The 15,654-nt window shown below is 38.5% G+C and overlaps 1 protein-coding gene across 2 annotated transcripts in view; it reads left to right on the top strand.

Annotated features, from left to right (window-relative positions):
* Positions 1-15,654, top strand: part of pde4d (phosphodiesterase 4D, cAMP-specific) — a 205,104-nt gene that overhangs the window by 45,187 nt on the left and 144,263 nt on the right. The window contains exon 1 of one of the 2 annotated variants that reach the window (XM_008418379.3): positions 5,593-6,415. The exons of the other annotated variant lie outside the window; for it this stretch is intronic. Within the exon in view, the coding sequence (XP_008416601.1) occupies positions 6,117-6,415 (299 nt within the window). The 5' untranslated portion in view covers positions 5,593-6,116. Of the gene's footprint in view, positions 1-5,592; positions 6,416-15,654 lie in introns of those variants that run through there. 2 annotated transcript variants of the gene reach the window in all.

Genomic DNA, 15,654 nt, shown 5'->3' with positions numbered 1-15,654 from the left:
GGAAAACAAATCTAGGGAAACAATCAGCTTCTGTCTGGAGATTCTTGCTAGCACAGCGCTGTGGATTAAGTCAGTTTTGGCAAAGGAAAACACGATTTCTCCTACTTGCTTTTTTTATTTATTTATTTTCCTAGAGGGTTATATATACCCACCAGCCTTCTCTATTGGAGCTGGCGGTCCAGTGGGGAAATCATGATGCAGCTTGGAAATCGAAGTACAGCCAGTAAGTTTAGAGCAGCCTGTGAAGTCAGTGGTCAAAGCTTCAAATCTAAAATCCCACATTGTCTCCGTCGAAACATGACAGAATCCTCTCATTTACCCAGGGGACAATGATGGTCCTCTCTGACTCAACTTTGATCTTGATGGCAGTCTTCAAAAGGGCTCTGAATCTTACTTATACACGTAGTGCTACCTGCATACCTCTGTGCACTAGCTGCTAATGTGCCAGATGAGAAGGAAAATACACCGGCTTCATCCTTCACATTTCTAGCTCTCCCTCTGTGCTTTTACCATAGATGATAGGACCTCAGAGCAAATGAGCTGTCAGTTTCTGCTTAATGTAGCAAAATGCTGTTTGAACTTCACAGTAAAAAAAAAAAACATGATTGCAGTTCTGTAAGCGTATTTTAAATCGCAATAAAGCATGACAAAAACTTAGAAAAACAACATAAAATAAGTTGCCAGTAGTTAAATTTCAAGCGGGCAAAGCTATTTTCACGGCAAATCTGTGGAAACTGTCTCCTGTTTCTCGTAACTGCTGTGTGATTCACAAGAACGTGTTCTCTCAATTCGGCAATTTTGTCTGCCGCATAGATGCATTGAACATCTACATTGTTCAGTCACCTGTATCTATGACAGAGCCTGCCACTCATAATGAAGAAACATTGTCAATACTGAATAATTCATCTTGCTGTTCTGATAATGTGAAAAAAGGCATAGGGCATTTGATGTAGAGGCAGCTCAGCCTCCATCTGACTGTCAGTGAACTTTGATGGGTTGATCAGCAATCGGCAAGCTTTCCTAGCATGTGTTACAGAGCACTGTTGTATTAGCTGAATTAGCATTTTATCATTTTAAATAGTTCTGTCATATTTACAGAAATACCTAGAGATAATGTGGATCGTTTAGAGGCTTTGCGTCTAAATAGATGCAATAGATTTTTTTCAGTGATTTTAAAGCTGGTTTGGATTTTGTCAACTCTTTAGACACGTTCACTGCCTGGAATACAAACGAACAGGCGTGACATGTCTGGCTAAAGTGTTTATTGAGTATTGAGGTGTTGATTTTTTTAAACAGTTTTTCCACAACTGCATTCTTCAGTGTATTTTGACGATGCATGTTGTGCCTTTACTCTAGCAAGACCACATGTTTGCAATTTCATTTCAACATAAATACAGTTGTTCCTCTGACATATTTTTTAAAGAGCTTTGATGACAGAACAGCATCGTGAAAACCAAAAAACACACCAGAGAAGTCAGGGGTAAGATTGTGGACAATATTTGACCTTTTAAGAAAGATTGGTAAGAAGAATTGTTAGACGTCTGTAAGAATCCCCATTAAAAACCATGTCAGGGACACAGCAAACACTTAGAACCACAAAACGTCAAGAACAATACGTTTTTGCCTCCATGTAAAATGCCATGCATGGTGGAAAAACTAGCATTAAGAATCTGTGGCAAAAGTTAACTGATATTCACTGACACTCATCTAATCTGACTGAGCAGATAAGACTTTTGCTTCTTTTCATTTTAAAGTTGTTTTTAAGATGAGTCATACTTTGTGCAGCAAATCAAATTCTTGAGTTAAAATAGGGTTAAGACTAAGGTGGCCAGTTCATGTGTAAAAAACACAATGTCTCATGCTCTGTTGAGTTCATCTGTTATAATATGAGGTTCAAGAATCCTGGTGTTTTGAATTTAGTCAAACTGTCAGACAAAAATCACATAAATGAAATTTGACTGGCTCAAATCAGAACACATGCAGAGAGGAAACTGGTGATGGGAAGGGTGTTTAACAAGGGGTATACATCTTAGCTGCACTTCCTTTGTTCATCAGTCAGCTGGAGTCTGGCATTCTGGATCTTCAACTTCTGAGAGAAATTTGTGACACTAAATTTGTAGGTGGTTGAATAAGATTCTCAACCCCTTATTGCAAGGCCAAAAGCATTTTTTCTTACTACAAAAGGTGCCTTGTTAAAGTATTAATGGCACCTTGGAAACTTTCAACAGTTTTTATGCTTTACAGCAACAACCCTTCACCATACGTGCAATTTGATAGTAGTCCATTATCCATAGTTTTCCATTTTTTGGGGCACATAAAATCTGAAAAAATGTGGTATGAATTTACATTCAGCCCTGCTAAGTCTATTTGTTTCAAAACCACCTTTCACTCCTATTGCAGGAGAAAGTATCTCGGGTATGTCTATGCCAGTTTTCCACATCTAGGCACGGAACTCTCTTGATCATTCTCCTTTGCAACATAATTCTAACGCGGTCATCTTGGATGGAGAGTATCTTTAAACATAATTTTTTTAGGTCCAGATTTTCATTAAGCTTTTGTATCCAAAGTAGTCACCTAAATCAGTCTATTTGCAAATATCTAAAATATTGAAAAGAATCTGGGAAACTGAAATACCTGGAATAGCATGTGACACGCTACTAGCCGGTAGTGCTAAGAATGTTTCCACTGTGGATATCAATGCAGATCAAGATACATTTCATGCTTGGACAATTAAAATAGGCAGGTATACGCTTTCTGAGAGGAGGGCTCAAACTTTTATGAGTTTTAGCTATTCACAGGCAGACGGAATCCAAATGTATTATGCTGTTTGTGCTTGAGACATAACAAAATCCAAAAGCTAAAGGAGTGTGAATACTTTTGCAAGGACAATCTCTGTTGTTCTACTGTCTTTCTGCAACCACCAAAGCACTTTAGATTTCTGTGAAATATCACTCACTGCATTTGGACTTGTAGCATAGTCCCAAATAAACATCGGCCGACTCCGCTGCCAGCCATGAGTCCCAAGAGACCGCGATTCGTTGGCACAACAACTGATGCAACGCTGATAAACAGTAGATGAATCGTTGCTCCGTTTACATATACATGAACGTTTTTGTGTTCGGAAAGCTGTGACTCTGCATTTGCATCACAGACAAGTTTCAACAAATAAACCAAGAAAAAAGTACATATGCAAAACTATGTGTTGAAACTGTCTGATCCAAATGAACAGCCAAGGATAATGAGAAATTAATCTAATCTTAATGCAGTATAAATTTCCTAAAAAGGAAAAAGTCGTCATGTTGATTGTATGTTTTATACTAGGAATCAGATTGAAGAGGACAATTTCTCGATCATTCAGATTCAGACGTACAAATCTTTCTTCCCCCTCTGATACCAGTCAAATACCAGCTCTTTCCCCTGCCCCTCTCCTCTTAACTAAAATGCTGCACTGCTCAGTATGAGGAACTGATTAAGTTCATTTTTTCATGTTTAAAGGAAGATAAAGCAGCAAATCAGCATAATTTATACTGCAAAACATTTATGCACAAATATGTTTGTTTTTCAGACTTGTGCCAATCATAATTATGTCTGTGAATGTTCACTAAATTGTTGCAACCAAAGAACTTGCTTATTTGAGTTAGTCAAGCATTACTGATAACCCCAGTGAGTATAATGAGATCTGTATTGGAGCAGTCAGGGGAAATCACTAATTATTGACTGTACCATACTTACCTCAGGGACTGCCTTGTATCTTCAATCCAACAGTCAAACACAACATAAACAAAGAAAAACTACTGATGAAATGTATAGCACAAAAAAGAAATAAAAAATGATGTTTCAAAAATCAATAAACATATTTATGTGTCATTTACTTGGATATGTTTCTTTTTCTGAAATAAATAACAGAAAAGAAATGCATTCACGCATTCAGTCACTGAAGTGTTCGTTCTCAGAGTACATTTTGCTACAGCAAGCGAACGTTTGACTTTAAAGCACATAGCAGAGGTGTGTATGTTTTTTTTTTTTTTTACCAATTAGAAAAAATTAAGAAAACTTTGATTTTCTAAAGAAGGATTAAAAACACAAAAAAATTTTTTAAAAAGTGCACAAAATTATTTCTGCAAAGTAAACCTTTTAATAGCCAGTGGGTGTTGTAAAACCTGATGATAGATAGCAAAATTTCAAATCAACTGGGACTGATGCAAAGAAGGCACTTTCAAGGTGATCGGTTGGCTTTAGTGAACAGCATGCAGAGAGAGTGACTTATGACAACATTCCCAGGTGGATTCTGAAACACTTTTTCCCCGAGGAATGCAAGTCAGACGGAGATGAACAAAATAAAAATCAGGAAGACGAAGATCCGAGGGTATGTCTGCGTAAGAATATATTTCTGAAAACCCATTGATGCTGGAGTCCAACTGGGTTGGTGAAACTGAAACGGCAGTGAGGATGAATTTCTTTAGCTCTCAAACTGGGATCAATCTATATTTTTTTCCTCCCAGAGTTTAGTGTGTTACTGATTTCTGTTTATGGTCGCCACACATAAACATTGCATTCTGATGCCTTAGTCTCAGTTATGTTGCATGCCAGTACGGCAGTCATAGAAATCCAAAACATTATGCATGAGACATGCTACAAAGTGCATAAAGAGAGCAAAGGACCTACCTTTATCGTTCTTGATCATCAAGAGATCATTTTTGGCAGTCATTGCATAATTATTCGGCAATTTTGCAAGTCGCAGCAGGATAGCTGGTATTTGAAACTCAAATCTGGGAAATTTTATTCAGCCTTTTGCTCACTATGCAATGTTCTCACGGGTAGCTCGATAGTTTTGCTGCAGGCATCCAGAACCCAAGAAAAGTTCACTGAAGGATTGCCATTTTGCTACAAATGGGTTGGACTCCATGTAACACGATTCTGTCTGGGAGTTTTAACATGGAGTCCACCCGGATGCTAGGCTTGTGCTCACAGTCTTTTGTGTGCTTGTGCCGTCCTGCCACCATTACACATATACCTGCTACTTCCGTTATCCCTCTCCTTGTTCCTGGAGGATTATATTTCTGCTGCTAGAACATGTGCGACCGCATTGCCAACAACGTTATAGCTTCCAGGATAATGGGCTCGAGCTGCGCCGTGAGCGTTAGGGGAGGGCGAAATGAAGCAAAGATGAGTCCACCTTTGCCCTGGAATTGATGGCAAACAGCAAAGGGGCAGAAGTTTAACGAGATGGACTGGATGTTTGCACTCCTGTGTAACCTGCAGTGATGGACACATATCCTGCACAGTCTCAGATTAATTATTTACTCCTATCAGTTTTTTATTTTTTATGTGCTACCTGTATGATGGAACACATAAGCTCAGCATTTTGCTTTCTATCCAATTTTGCAACACCAAAAAAAAAAAAAGAACAAAAAGAGCCTGCTATTGTTGGGAGAAACCTGTTCACCATCTAACCACCTGGCTCCATGCCCAAGCCCACATCCTGCTTTACTCGGGATGATTTTAGGGGAGGTACCTCGGGGTGGGTCCCTCATGTTTAATGTATTTTCCTGTTGTATATATTCCGGTCGGCGGTAAGGCAAACCTAGAGGCAGGAACAATGGTGACACGTCCGGATGGCTTCACCCTCAGAAGTTTTGCACGTTTCTTGGGGACTACTGTCCTGCACTGAACATCTGCCGCATGACCATATGCACTTTGCAGAGATGCACGGACAAAGCGGGCAGCAGATGGACACCGGGCTCAGCTGTGAACTCCTTTCTGTAAGCTTACTCTGGGACAGTTTCCCCCTGTCCAAACTGCAGCCACAGAGCTTTGCCTCGTAATTTGTAAATGGATTCAATTTGGGCTCCTTCTGTCCCGTTTGCGCGTGGTTTTAAGGACAAAGTTGAACTCAAAACATACTGGACGTGAAACCGAGGAACATTGTTTTTACTTTGCTGCTTCTATGTTTTTTTTTTTCTTTAATAAAAGGGAGGGAAACCCTGACCTGAAGAAATCTCTCACAATATTATTTTTACTTCTTCCGATTTCATGTTTAGAAAGTGTTTATTTTAACTTGGAAAAAAAAAAATTAATAGATATATATTTTTTTAAAACCAACGGGATCAGGGAGGATGGAACCTGCTTGCGGGACGGTGGGGACGGCTCCTTTGGTTGCCGCCGGCGGAGCAGGCGTGAGTGCAAAGGCGCCCAAACATCTGTGGAGGCAGCAGAACCAGGCGTCGCTCTCTCCGCTCCGCCACGCGCTGGCAGTGCGCAAGAACGACCGCGTGAGACAAAGAGGCTTTTCGGACACCGAGCGGTACCTCAGCGCGAGGAACATGGACCGGACTTACGCCGTGGACACAGGGCACCGACCCGGGCTGAAGAAATCCAGGATGTCGTGGCCGTCCTCCTTTCAAGGTCTTCGACGGTAAGGAGCAGCAACAACAACAACAACAACAACAACAACAAAAGAGGAAACAGCTCTTCCTCAGCTTGTTTCTCTTTAATCTCCGGCGGTGAAGATGGGCGTTGTGGACCTAAAATGATGTGCTTGTATTTAGTAGCAACTTTTAGAGGATTAGGTTTGGCTTTGTTTCTTTTTACGCACCCTTAGTTTTACATGACTTTTTTTAATGCACTAAGCAAAAAAAAAAAAAAAAAATATTCGCAAAGCTTTGATAAAGACGCGGGGACAAAGGTTAAACTAGTAAATGTCACATGCAGTTCGGTCGATAGCATAAAGAATAATGCAAAAACAATAAAAAATAAATAAAATAAAATGGTTCAGTATTATTAACCCAAACTCACTTAAAATGATTATAAATTTAAGCTAATCTCCCATTTGAAGTATTCTAAGCATTGAAGCTTTCAAATCCTTAGCTGGCCGTTTGATTTAGGTCAGGCAAGACGTGTCAGCCTTATGAAGACTGGGTTATAATAAGAAAACATACATAATTAAGAATTATAACAAACATATATGTAGATGCGTTTTCAGACTTTTGTCCCTGTAAAGATTCAGAGTCCTAAACAAGGGAATGTTGAAATTGAATAGATTTTCTTTGAGAATCTTGCACTGACCGGTCACTGACTGATACCTATTTCAGATTTTTTAAAAATGTTTTTCATTTTGGAAGTCTCAACTAAAGCTTAAAATTTTGGCTGATTTAGATTTTTTTTTCTTAATGACTACAACATACAAAATTAAATGCACTGCGGATAGTTTTATACATGCACGTTAAATACTGGAAATTAGTTCCCTCTAAAAAGGATGACAGCATGTACTTTGAAGTGCATGTTTCTTTTACATCCATCACAGTACACACAAATAAGTTGATAATTCTCCAACCTTTTTCTCATGAAAGAAGCTACAGCAGCTTTTCCCCTTTAAGTGTTAGTCCTTTAGAAAAGAAATTAACATGTCAAAATATGAACCAACATATTTCAATAAAGTACATCAGAGCACATACTGTTCTCAAGTATGTTTACAAACAAAATAATTGGAGTTCAAAAACAGTGAGTGAAAAAACTACACACACGCACGCACGCACACCCCCGCACACGCACACACACATATACATATATATATATATATATATATATATATATATATATATATATATATATATATATATAAGAGAGAGAGAGAGAGAGAGAGATCTGTAAGTAAATTGATAAATATATATCAATTACAGATCTCAAATCAATTTGCTTACTGATCTCAAATGAACCAAAGACATCAATAAATATCTTTGGTTCATTTAATGATGCCTCCCTATTGCTTTTTCTGCTGCAGTGACAAAGATTGCTTGGAGTAATTGTCTGGCTTTGAAAAGTAAAAGGTCAGAGGAAAGATTAAAATGGGTTGGCACCTGAACCCATCACATTTTGTCACCTTTTTCTGTAAAAATAATTATGTTAAAACGTGTTGTGCGATTGATGCTACTTAGGTTTAGTATCTCTACGCAGCCAAATGTTACTTAGTCCCTTGGCTGCCACTATGCTCTATAAAGAGAGGTGTTATTGCTTCCTTAATTACGCAATGACCACAACCTCTCCTGAGAGGGCAAACTCACTATATACGACGGTATGGATTAGAACAGCACACCTATAACATATGCTGGGTCTTTCCGTGCAGTTGCAGCTGTTGTAGTGAAACTGTCTGCATATCCAGCCTGACACAAAAGACAGCCTGGGTGTGTGGGAAAAAATTTTCTGCTCTAATTACTCACTTGTTCTGGGAAAGAAGGAAGAGTGGGAGAGAAAGGAGGGAGAAAAAAAAGACCATATGTAATGAAATCTGAGAAGGTCACCTCAAGCTCATTGGCTGGAGTGAACACTACTGATGGAAGTTTGTGTCAGATGGCTCGCCGTTTCCTGCGGTTGCTCTTTCTTCCATAAATGCAGGTTTGGATGAGTGATGCCTGCCCACCGGTCCAGTCACCTTGGAAGTCGGCTATAGGAAGCGTGTCGCTGGCACCTCTCGCTTCTCTGGTTGTCAGACACAGAGAGCGGATGCCTGGGACACAGGGTGGAAGAGCAAATTGGTGTGCTAAACTAAAAACGCCCATGTAATCTTAAATTGGATTAAGATATTTCTAAAATAAGGAATGCAGTTCATCTGCAGTGTGAACCACTGAAACAACATTCACATTTGCTTCACGAGGTAAATTAGGCTTCAATTAGATTAACCCAAACAAATCAGATTTCACACAGGAGGCTAATTGCGTAACAGGCACACATTGCTCTCCAGTATATGCACTAAGACCAGTCTAAATCCAAACCATGGGCCCCATGTACCACATCTTTCTTCGCTGTTAAAACAGACATTTAATTAGTTGTATTTTTATGTGCATCAGTTAGGTGTTTATCTTTCATTAGTTCTAGAACTGTCTCAAAAATAACTTTACATTACTAGGTAAAATGTTAGCGAGCCAGTTCTCATTTACCAACATGACCTTGCCAAAAGTCCTTTAAAGAAATTTTGCATAAACATGTGAACACATAGAAAGGTAAACACAAGTACGCAACATAGAACAATCATAAAAGTACGAGAGGAAAATCAAATAGTAGGGGTAAGTAAAGGAAGATTTCAGCGGGCAGTTGTGGGAAAAAGGTGACAAATAATGTGTGGGTACCTGCCAGTCTAAATGGTGCTGCTAAAGATTCATTGGACCAGGAAAAACTTTTCCACCTAGCTCTTGTCCAACTTTGGTGTCTGTGTAAATTGTCGTCTCCTGTTTCTTTCCTTGACAGGATTGACAGCCTGTATGATCTTCCTCTGCTGTAGTCAAACAGTTTCTAAGTATGGATGGTTTGGAGAAGGTGTTTTGCATACCTTGGTTAAAACAGGAAGTTTATTTGAGCTACAGTTGCCTCAACCAGTCTGCATCAACAGGGCATTGTTTGCCCACAAGCTGATGCTCTCTAGATGTTTTTTCTTGTTTAGTCTTTTCTGTGAAAAAAAAAACAAAACATAACAAAACATCTGTGGAAAAACCCTGGAAACAGTTCACAGTTGATCAACAGTTTTTAAAACACTCATACCAGCCTATCTGTCGCCAACAACCATGCTATGTTTAACCCCGTAACTGTTATGATGACATTGGCGTCCTTATGGACCCATTGACTTACAAGTAAACCTTTCGAGGGTGACAGTTAATGGGTTAAAGTATTTTAAGTGCTCTTTCTTCCCTATTCTGATCCTTCCACGTGTCATCTTCACCAGGCCTAAATAAATAAAATTACTTCGATATTTTTGGATTATTCATTATTTGGCTTAAAAAATGGCCAGTAAGTGCAAATATTAAAATAAAACACACATTTTGTTTAAATGCTACCTTAACCTGCCATTAAAAACAAAACACAAAAACAAAACTATGTGTTTTCATAGCAGGCATAAAGTTGTTCTGACTTCTAGGAAGAGAAAGGAAGCTTCTTTTGCTTCCTTTAAGGGATTTCTAAACCTACACACTGCTGGTGTGTGATGCATGTGTTGTTTACATTAAAATCCAGTTTCTGACCGACTGTTGCAATTAAAAAGACATCAGAAGGTCACATGTCTTCACATGCAAGCCTCTGCAATCGAATTATAGCTTCAAGTCATCCTAACAAGACAAATACGCTGATTATAACAGTCAGATACAAACAACTTCTGAGGCTGGACCCTGGTAGAAAGCTAATGAGAAGTGCCAGCTACTTGCTTAACACGTGTTGTTGATATTTGCTTAACCTATATGGAGAGACAGTTAATTTTTGCCTTGAAGGTACTTGTGTTGTTGCCGGTGAAGTAGCTGGTGTGGTGCAAAGATCAGCAGTCCTGAGGTCAAAGGACTGACATGTCGCAGTCACAGTCGGGCCATTGTTCTGCTCCAGGCTTTCTGTGAGACCTCAGTTTAAAATCTGGATCATCATTTGATGTGGAGGTGGCATCTCTCCCATTCCTCTCCTGCTACTTGACTGCTCCTGCCATGGGGACGCTGCAGGGGGTTTCATTATCTTTGGAGATGTCAGTGAAGAGGAAGATTATGGTTGCTTTCCTTTTTGTCCAGTCACAACTCAAGATGGGGTGATTAAGTGGGCGGCAAAATATCAAAACAAAAATGATGTAAGCATCTCAAAGAGAGAAGAGGTGATGGATAACGTTTACTGTATTTGGATATTTGTATCCCTTCACATAAAGATTGGAAGTCACTCCGCCACTCTCTGAGTCTGTACTGTACTTATCAGCCTCTGAATTTTCTTTTTTTTTTCACTTCAGCCAGTCCTCCTACTCTGAATGGCATTTGCAGAGTGAAGCTTTTAACCAGTACGAAGAATAACCCCTGGCTATGTCATTAGATCCCTAGGGTGTTCATGAGCGAGGCAGGAACTGCTATTGGGTACAAAGCTATAAATATCTGTAGTCACTGCCTTAATCACAGACAGTGCACAGGCTTCTGCAGCACTGCAGTTCAGATACATTGTATGGCGGCACTTCTCGGAGTGAAGCAAGTTCAAAAGGTCTAATGAACACATTGCGGTCATAAACTTTCCATTAGTTGAGCTCATCAGCAAACATTATGTAGCCTGGGTAATGAGCTGAAGAGCTATTATTTTCTTTCTTTGTGAGGTTTTCTGCCAGAGAACTAAAGGATTTAAGACAAGGAAGCTAATTATTAATTATTATAGTATTTCTGCCTCTTGTAAGATTTTTTTTTCTTGTGCTTATGTAGGATTTTTCCAGGGAACAGGTTCCAGCACTTAACCAGTGCTGGTACTAAAGCAAACATTTTTCTCAGATCAAAGAGCCAACTTGAAGTCACATCATAACAGGGCTGTAAAATAACCTCACAAAGTAAAGGTTTGATTGTTCCTCCTTTTTCTTCTGAATAAATAATGTGGAGGATGTTGGTGTAAGATGACAGTGCCTTGATGAAAGAATTTATACCCCTTGGACTTTTTCGAATTTTGTCCCACAATTTATCTCTAGATAAACCACCTCAACATGGTACAAACTTGTAACATGGGACAAAAATGATGCATGCTTTTCAGAGTGTTTTGCAAGTAAAAATCAGTTTACTCATTAGGTGTGCAGAGTTCTGAAGGCAATTGGTTTTAGTTAGGCATATCAAAGTATTGAGGGGTAAATACAATTGAAAAGCATGTATCTGTATTCTTCCACTTTTCTACTTTTTTTCTGGTCTGTTACATACAACTCCAAAGAAAGTTGGAGTAATGATTGCTGTTATATACCCAGATGGGCATTTATTCCACATGTGTCACAGAAGCAACTTTTTGGAAATTTTGTTAGCCATGTTGTGTTAGACCAGCAATGCACCACTGACAGCTTTATCCTCGTCTGAATGGCAGATGTAATTTATAAAATAAGACATCTTGAATCTTATTTGCATGCTGTTCACCCACTGTTGACATAAGCATTTGCTTAATTTTTAAATTGTGCAAAACAAATGACATCTTAAACTGATGTGACTTTAAGCATCTAATAACTTAACTTTCACAGCTCATCATACACCAAGTAAGTTTTAGAGCAGCAACTACGTGTAATGTCAAGTCTGTTGTGTATCTCTTTGACTATTTGAGCAGCATGGTGCTACACCAAGTTTTGTTTGTCAGCAGTTTGTGTTTTTTTCTTTTTTCTGGCAGAAAGTGGTAGGAAGAAAGTAACCCTGAACTTTTAGTTTGTTGTCTTAGAGTGCAGCAGTATGTCTATTGATAATTTTAAATAGCTCTTTAGAAAATATTGATTTAAAACCAAATTAGCTTGGAGACATGTAGGGTCCTCACACGTTTATTTTCTAAGATGCTGTGATTTCTTTGTGAGAATGTGTCAGTGTTCCTAGCAGTCACCATTTCCTCTTCGACATTGTGAAAAATCAGGCTCATACAAATGCTGAGAGCCACTGAACTGTTCTGTCTGTGGGGAACATTGTTACAGGTCCTCGTGTGAAATTTCTCTAACTCACGCCTGTACTCCAGCCTGTGCATAATGATTTGGGACACTGCACCTCTTTTTTGCTTTAGTAGTGGAAATTGATTTTGTCCAGGGGTAGCAACATTTCAAGTATCAGAAGTGCATCTGTCTGCAAAATTACATGCTCATATTTCACTATTGTGCTTAAGCTAATTTGACTTACTGTGTAGTTTATTTAGTTTCATATTTGACTGTCTAGGCTTATTTTCCTTATTTTTTAATTTATTTTCTTCTTAAAATCTCACATATTTTATCAGCTGTCTTAGTATAAATGGAAACATGAATTATAAGCACAGTACCTGCACCCCTGAAACAGTAAATATCTGTACAGCATGCCTTTATGTGAGTGAGTAGCTTGAAAAGAAAGCTTGAAAGATCTTTGTAACTTTTGCAATTTGGAACTTTTAGAAACTATTTCAGGCCTGGTATCTTGTTTCCTTTGATCCAGGGCTGAAGTTTCCCTGACTGATACTGAATTATGAAAAGAAATTGATTTAGTTGTGGAAATTACTGATTGCAGTCATTCTCACTAGAAATTTCATTGTGCATTTAGAATGGCATAACTAGTATACATCTAACACACAACTTGTCATTGAGCATTGACTGATATTATTTGAATACAGTGTAGACTGACATTTGTGCTCTTGTTATTTAATATTACAGTTTGAGTTGCATGTAATCTCTGAGCTACATGAGGGATTTGTGGATCACCGAGTATAGTCCCTTCAGGTTTGGCTCCTGTTAGTGAAAAGTCTTAGAAATCTATTAAGGACAGCACAGAACGTGAACAAGTCTAACATTAAAGAAAAGTCAGCAGCTATTGTGCACATGTGACCCAAATATAGATATGATATTCACAACACATACCAAATGCATGTCCTACTTTTATTTTCTAGGATGGTAACATGTGCCTCTTTTCCTTTAATTAAGCTGTTGTGTTGTTCCTTAAATGTTTAGAAATAAATTAACACAAAAGTAAGATGGAAAGACCTGATACAGTAAACAATGTTGAATATCCACAGCATTAAGGCCAAATGAAAAACTTATAAGCATTTATGAAAGAGTGAGATAATCCACAAATAATGTTCCCATTTGAGCTCTTACTTCTCTGAACGGCTGTCTAAAAAATGCTGTTGTTGCTTTCTTCCCCCACTTACTGCAAATTGGGGTCTGTTCTACTGCTTGATATTGATTTCAACACAAAAACAGCCATTGGAAAGCTTCACTTGGTTTTCTTCAGCTAACCTGACTGGAAATGGCTGCAGTTTAACTGTTATTAATTTGCATTTATATTAGGCTATGTCATCATGAAGAGCTTTTGGTTTTACTGATATAACAGTAACTTATGGGGTTGCTGATTTATTTTTATTTTTTCATGGTCAGTTACAGTTTAGATGGTTTCTTTCAAATGGAGCGCAACCAGCTTGAGTGACACATGCCTGACCTAGAAATAGCACATGTCATCCACTTATTTTTCTGGGTTAGATGTTGCATCAATACTTCACTCCTGGTTGACATCTAAGGTGTTACAAGTCGAGTGGCTGTTCATAATTTCTCTGGTACTTAGAGGCTTTTTATCAACTCTTAAACCTGAACACATTTGATCAATAAACTGCGTGTGTTGAAAAACTGACTCCACAGCTTTAGTTAGAACTCTTGCGCCTTTATTTAATGGGCAAGTTGCTTCTGATACATGTTTGTGAAGTAGTAATTGACACAAACTTTGTTCATTTTTCAGCTGTTCCAGTGTTGGAAAGGTGCCGTATTAATTGGCTATTTTTCAGTCAGTGAAAGAGGTCATGCACAACATGTTTTGCTTAATAAACAGTTAATATGTCCATACAAATCTGCATAAATGTGAAAAAAAATCCTACTTTGCATGACCAGAAAAGTGTGGCTGCTCACTGAGGAGCTGTCATCTTTTACTAAACCAAATGAATCTGAAATCAGGGGGCAACAACTAGGAAAATGAATGTTTAATGCACACATCAACCGTTTATAGCTGTGCTGATGGATGGAGCAGGTGAATTCTGCCTGGGGAACAAATCCATTAAATGTCAAAACTACACAATGTCCAGCACCTAACACAAGCTACTGTGTGTAATGGGCTTTGGGGAAACATTGTCTGTTAGAAGAGAGGAACTGTGCAGAAATGGTGAAATCTCACAACTCCAACAGTGTATGTGAATCAGAAAGGACATTTTTACCAGCAGGAACAGGCATTTGCTTTTCATAGCTCTCTCCTGGCGCTCGCTCTCTCTCACTGGTCATCTGTTGGGCTAATAAAATGCATGAAAACCATTTTTGAAGGACAGCCTTTCTTGTAAGCGGCTGTGAGCCAAAGGCTTTGTAGACTACCCGCTTGATGCCGGGTAATTCCCTTAGCTCTTGGCTGGCTGTGATGCTCTGATCATATTACACTCAATAGGGCGATAAAGACTGGAGCTGAGTGGGCAACTGGTCTGTTGGTCTGTGAGGTCTGCTAATTGCTTTGAGACAGATAAGACTTATAATTTTTTTTCAGGATATCTGAATGAGATGCACCATTTCTGACTTTTTTGGCTAATCTAGTTTTTGTAGATACCGATTTTGACTGATTCATATTTGTCTTTGTGGTGATTTATGTGGTAGAAATTTGCAAAAAAGTTCTCTCACCCTCCTGGACTGAGTGATTTCAGTACAACGCACCGCTTGCTCCCCAGTCTGATTTGAAAAAAAAAAAAAGTTCAACATGATCTCTTCATTCCAGCTTACAGTAACAGTTTGTCAAATTAACACAATCTCATTGAGTTTTTAAGCATTATAAGACTGCTGCATTTATCTCACTCACTGGAATGTCATAGAATAAAGCTCCACAGCCCTCATAGAATCAGTATTTCAGCATGAACATAAACAACTTACATTGGTTTATTCAATCAGTATTTATCCAAAACAGCAACAATTGATGACGAAAAAAGAGTCTCTTTGCCCTAAGATTCCAGGGGTTATGTATTAACAATATTATTTTGTCTTTAGGGTGAAGACAGAATAATGGGATTCAAATAGCTGGTTGGGATGTAAATAGTTGAATGTTTTTCTTTTTTGTTTGTTTCTTGTGTGAAGTGGTAATGCTATTGTGGGGAGTGTTCATTAAAAAATGATCAAAGTTTTTAGGTTTCAAATGGCTGGTTACCATTGATCTGGTCACCATTGATCAA

The sequence above is a fragment of the Poecilia reticulata genome, chromosome 9, assembly GCF_904066995.2.
Source record: "Poecilia reticulata chromosome 9, P_reticulata-male-v2, whole genome shotgun sequence".
Taxonomy (NCBI): Eukaryota; Metazoa; Chordata; class Actinopteri; order Cyprinodontiformes; family Poeciliidae; genus Poecilia; species Poecilia reticulata.
This window is presented reverse-complemented; position numbering and strand designations above follow the sequence as displayed.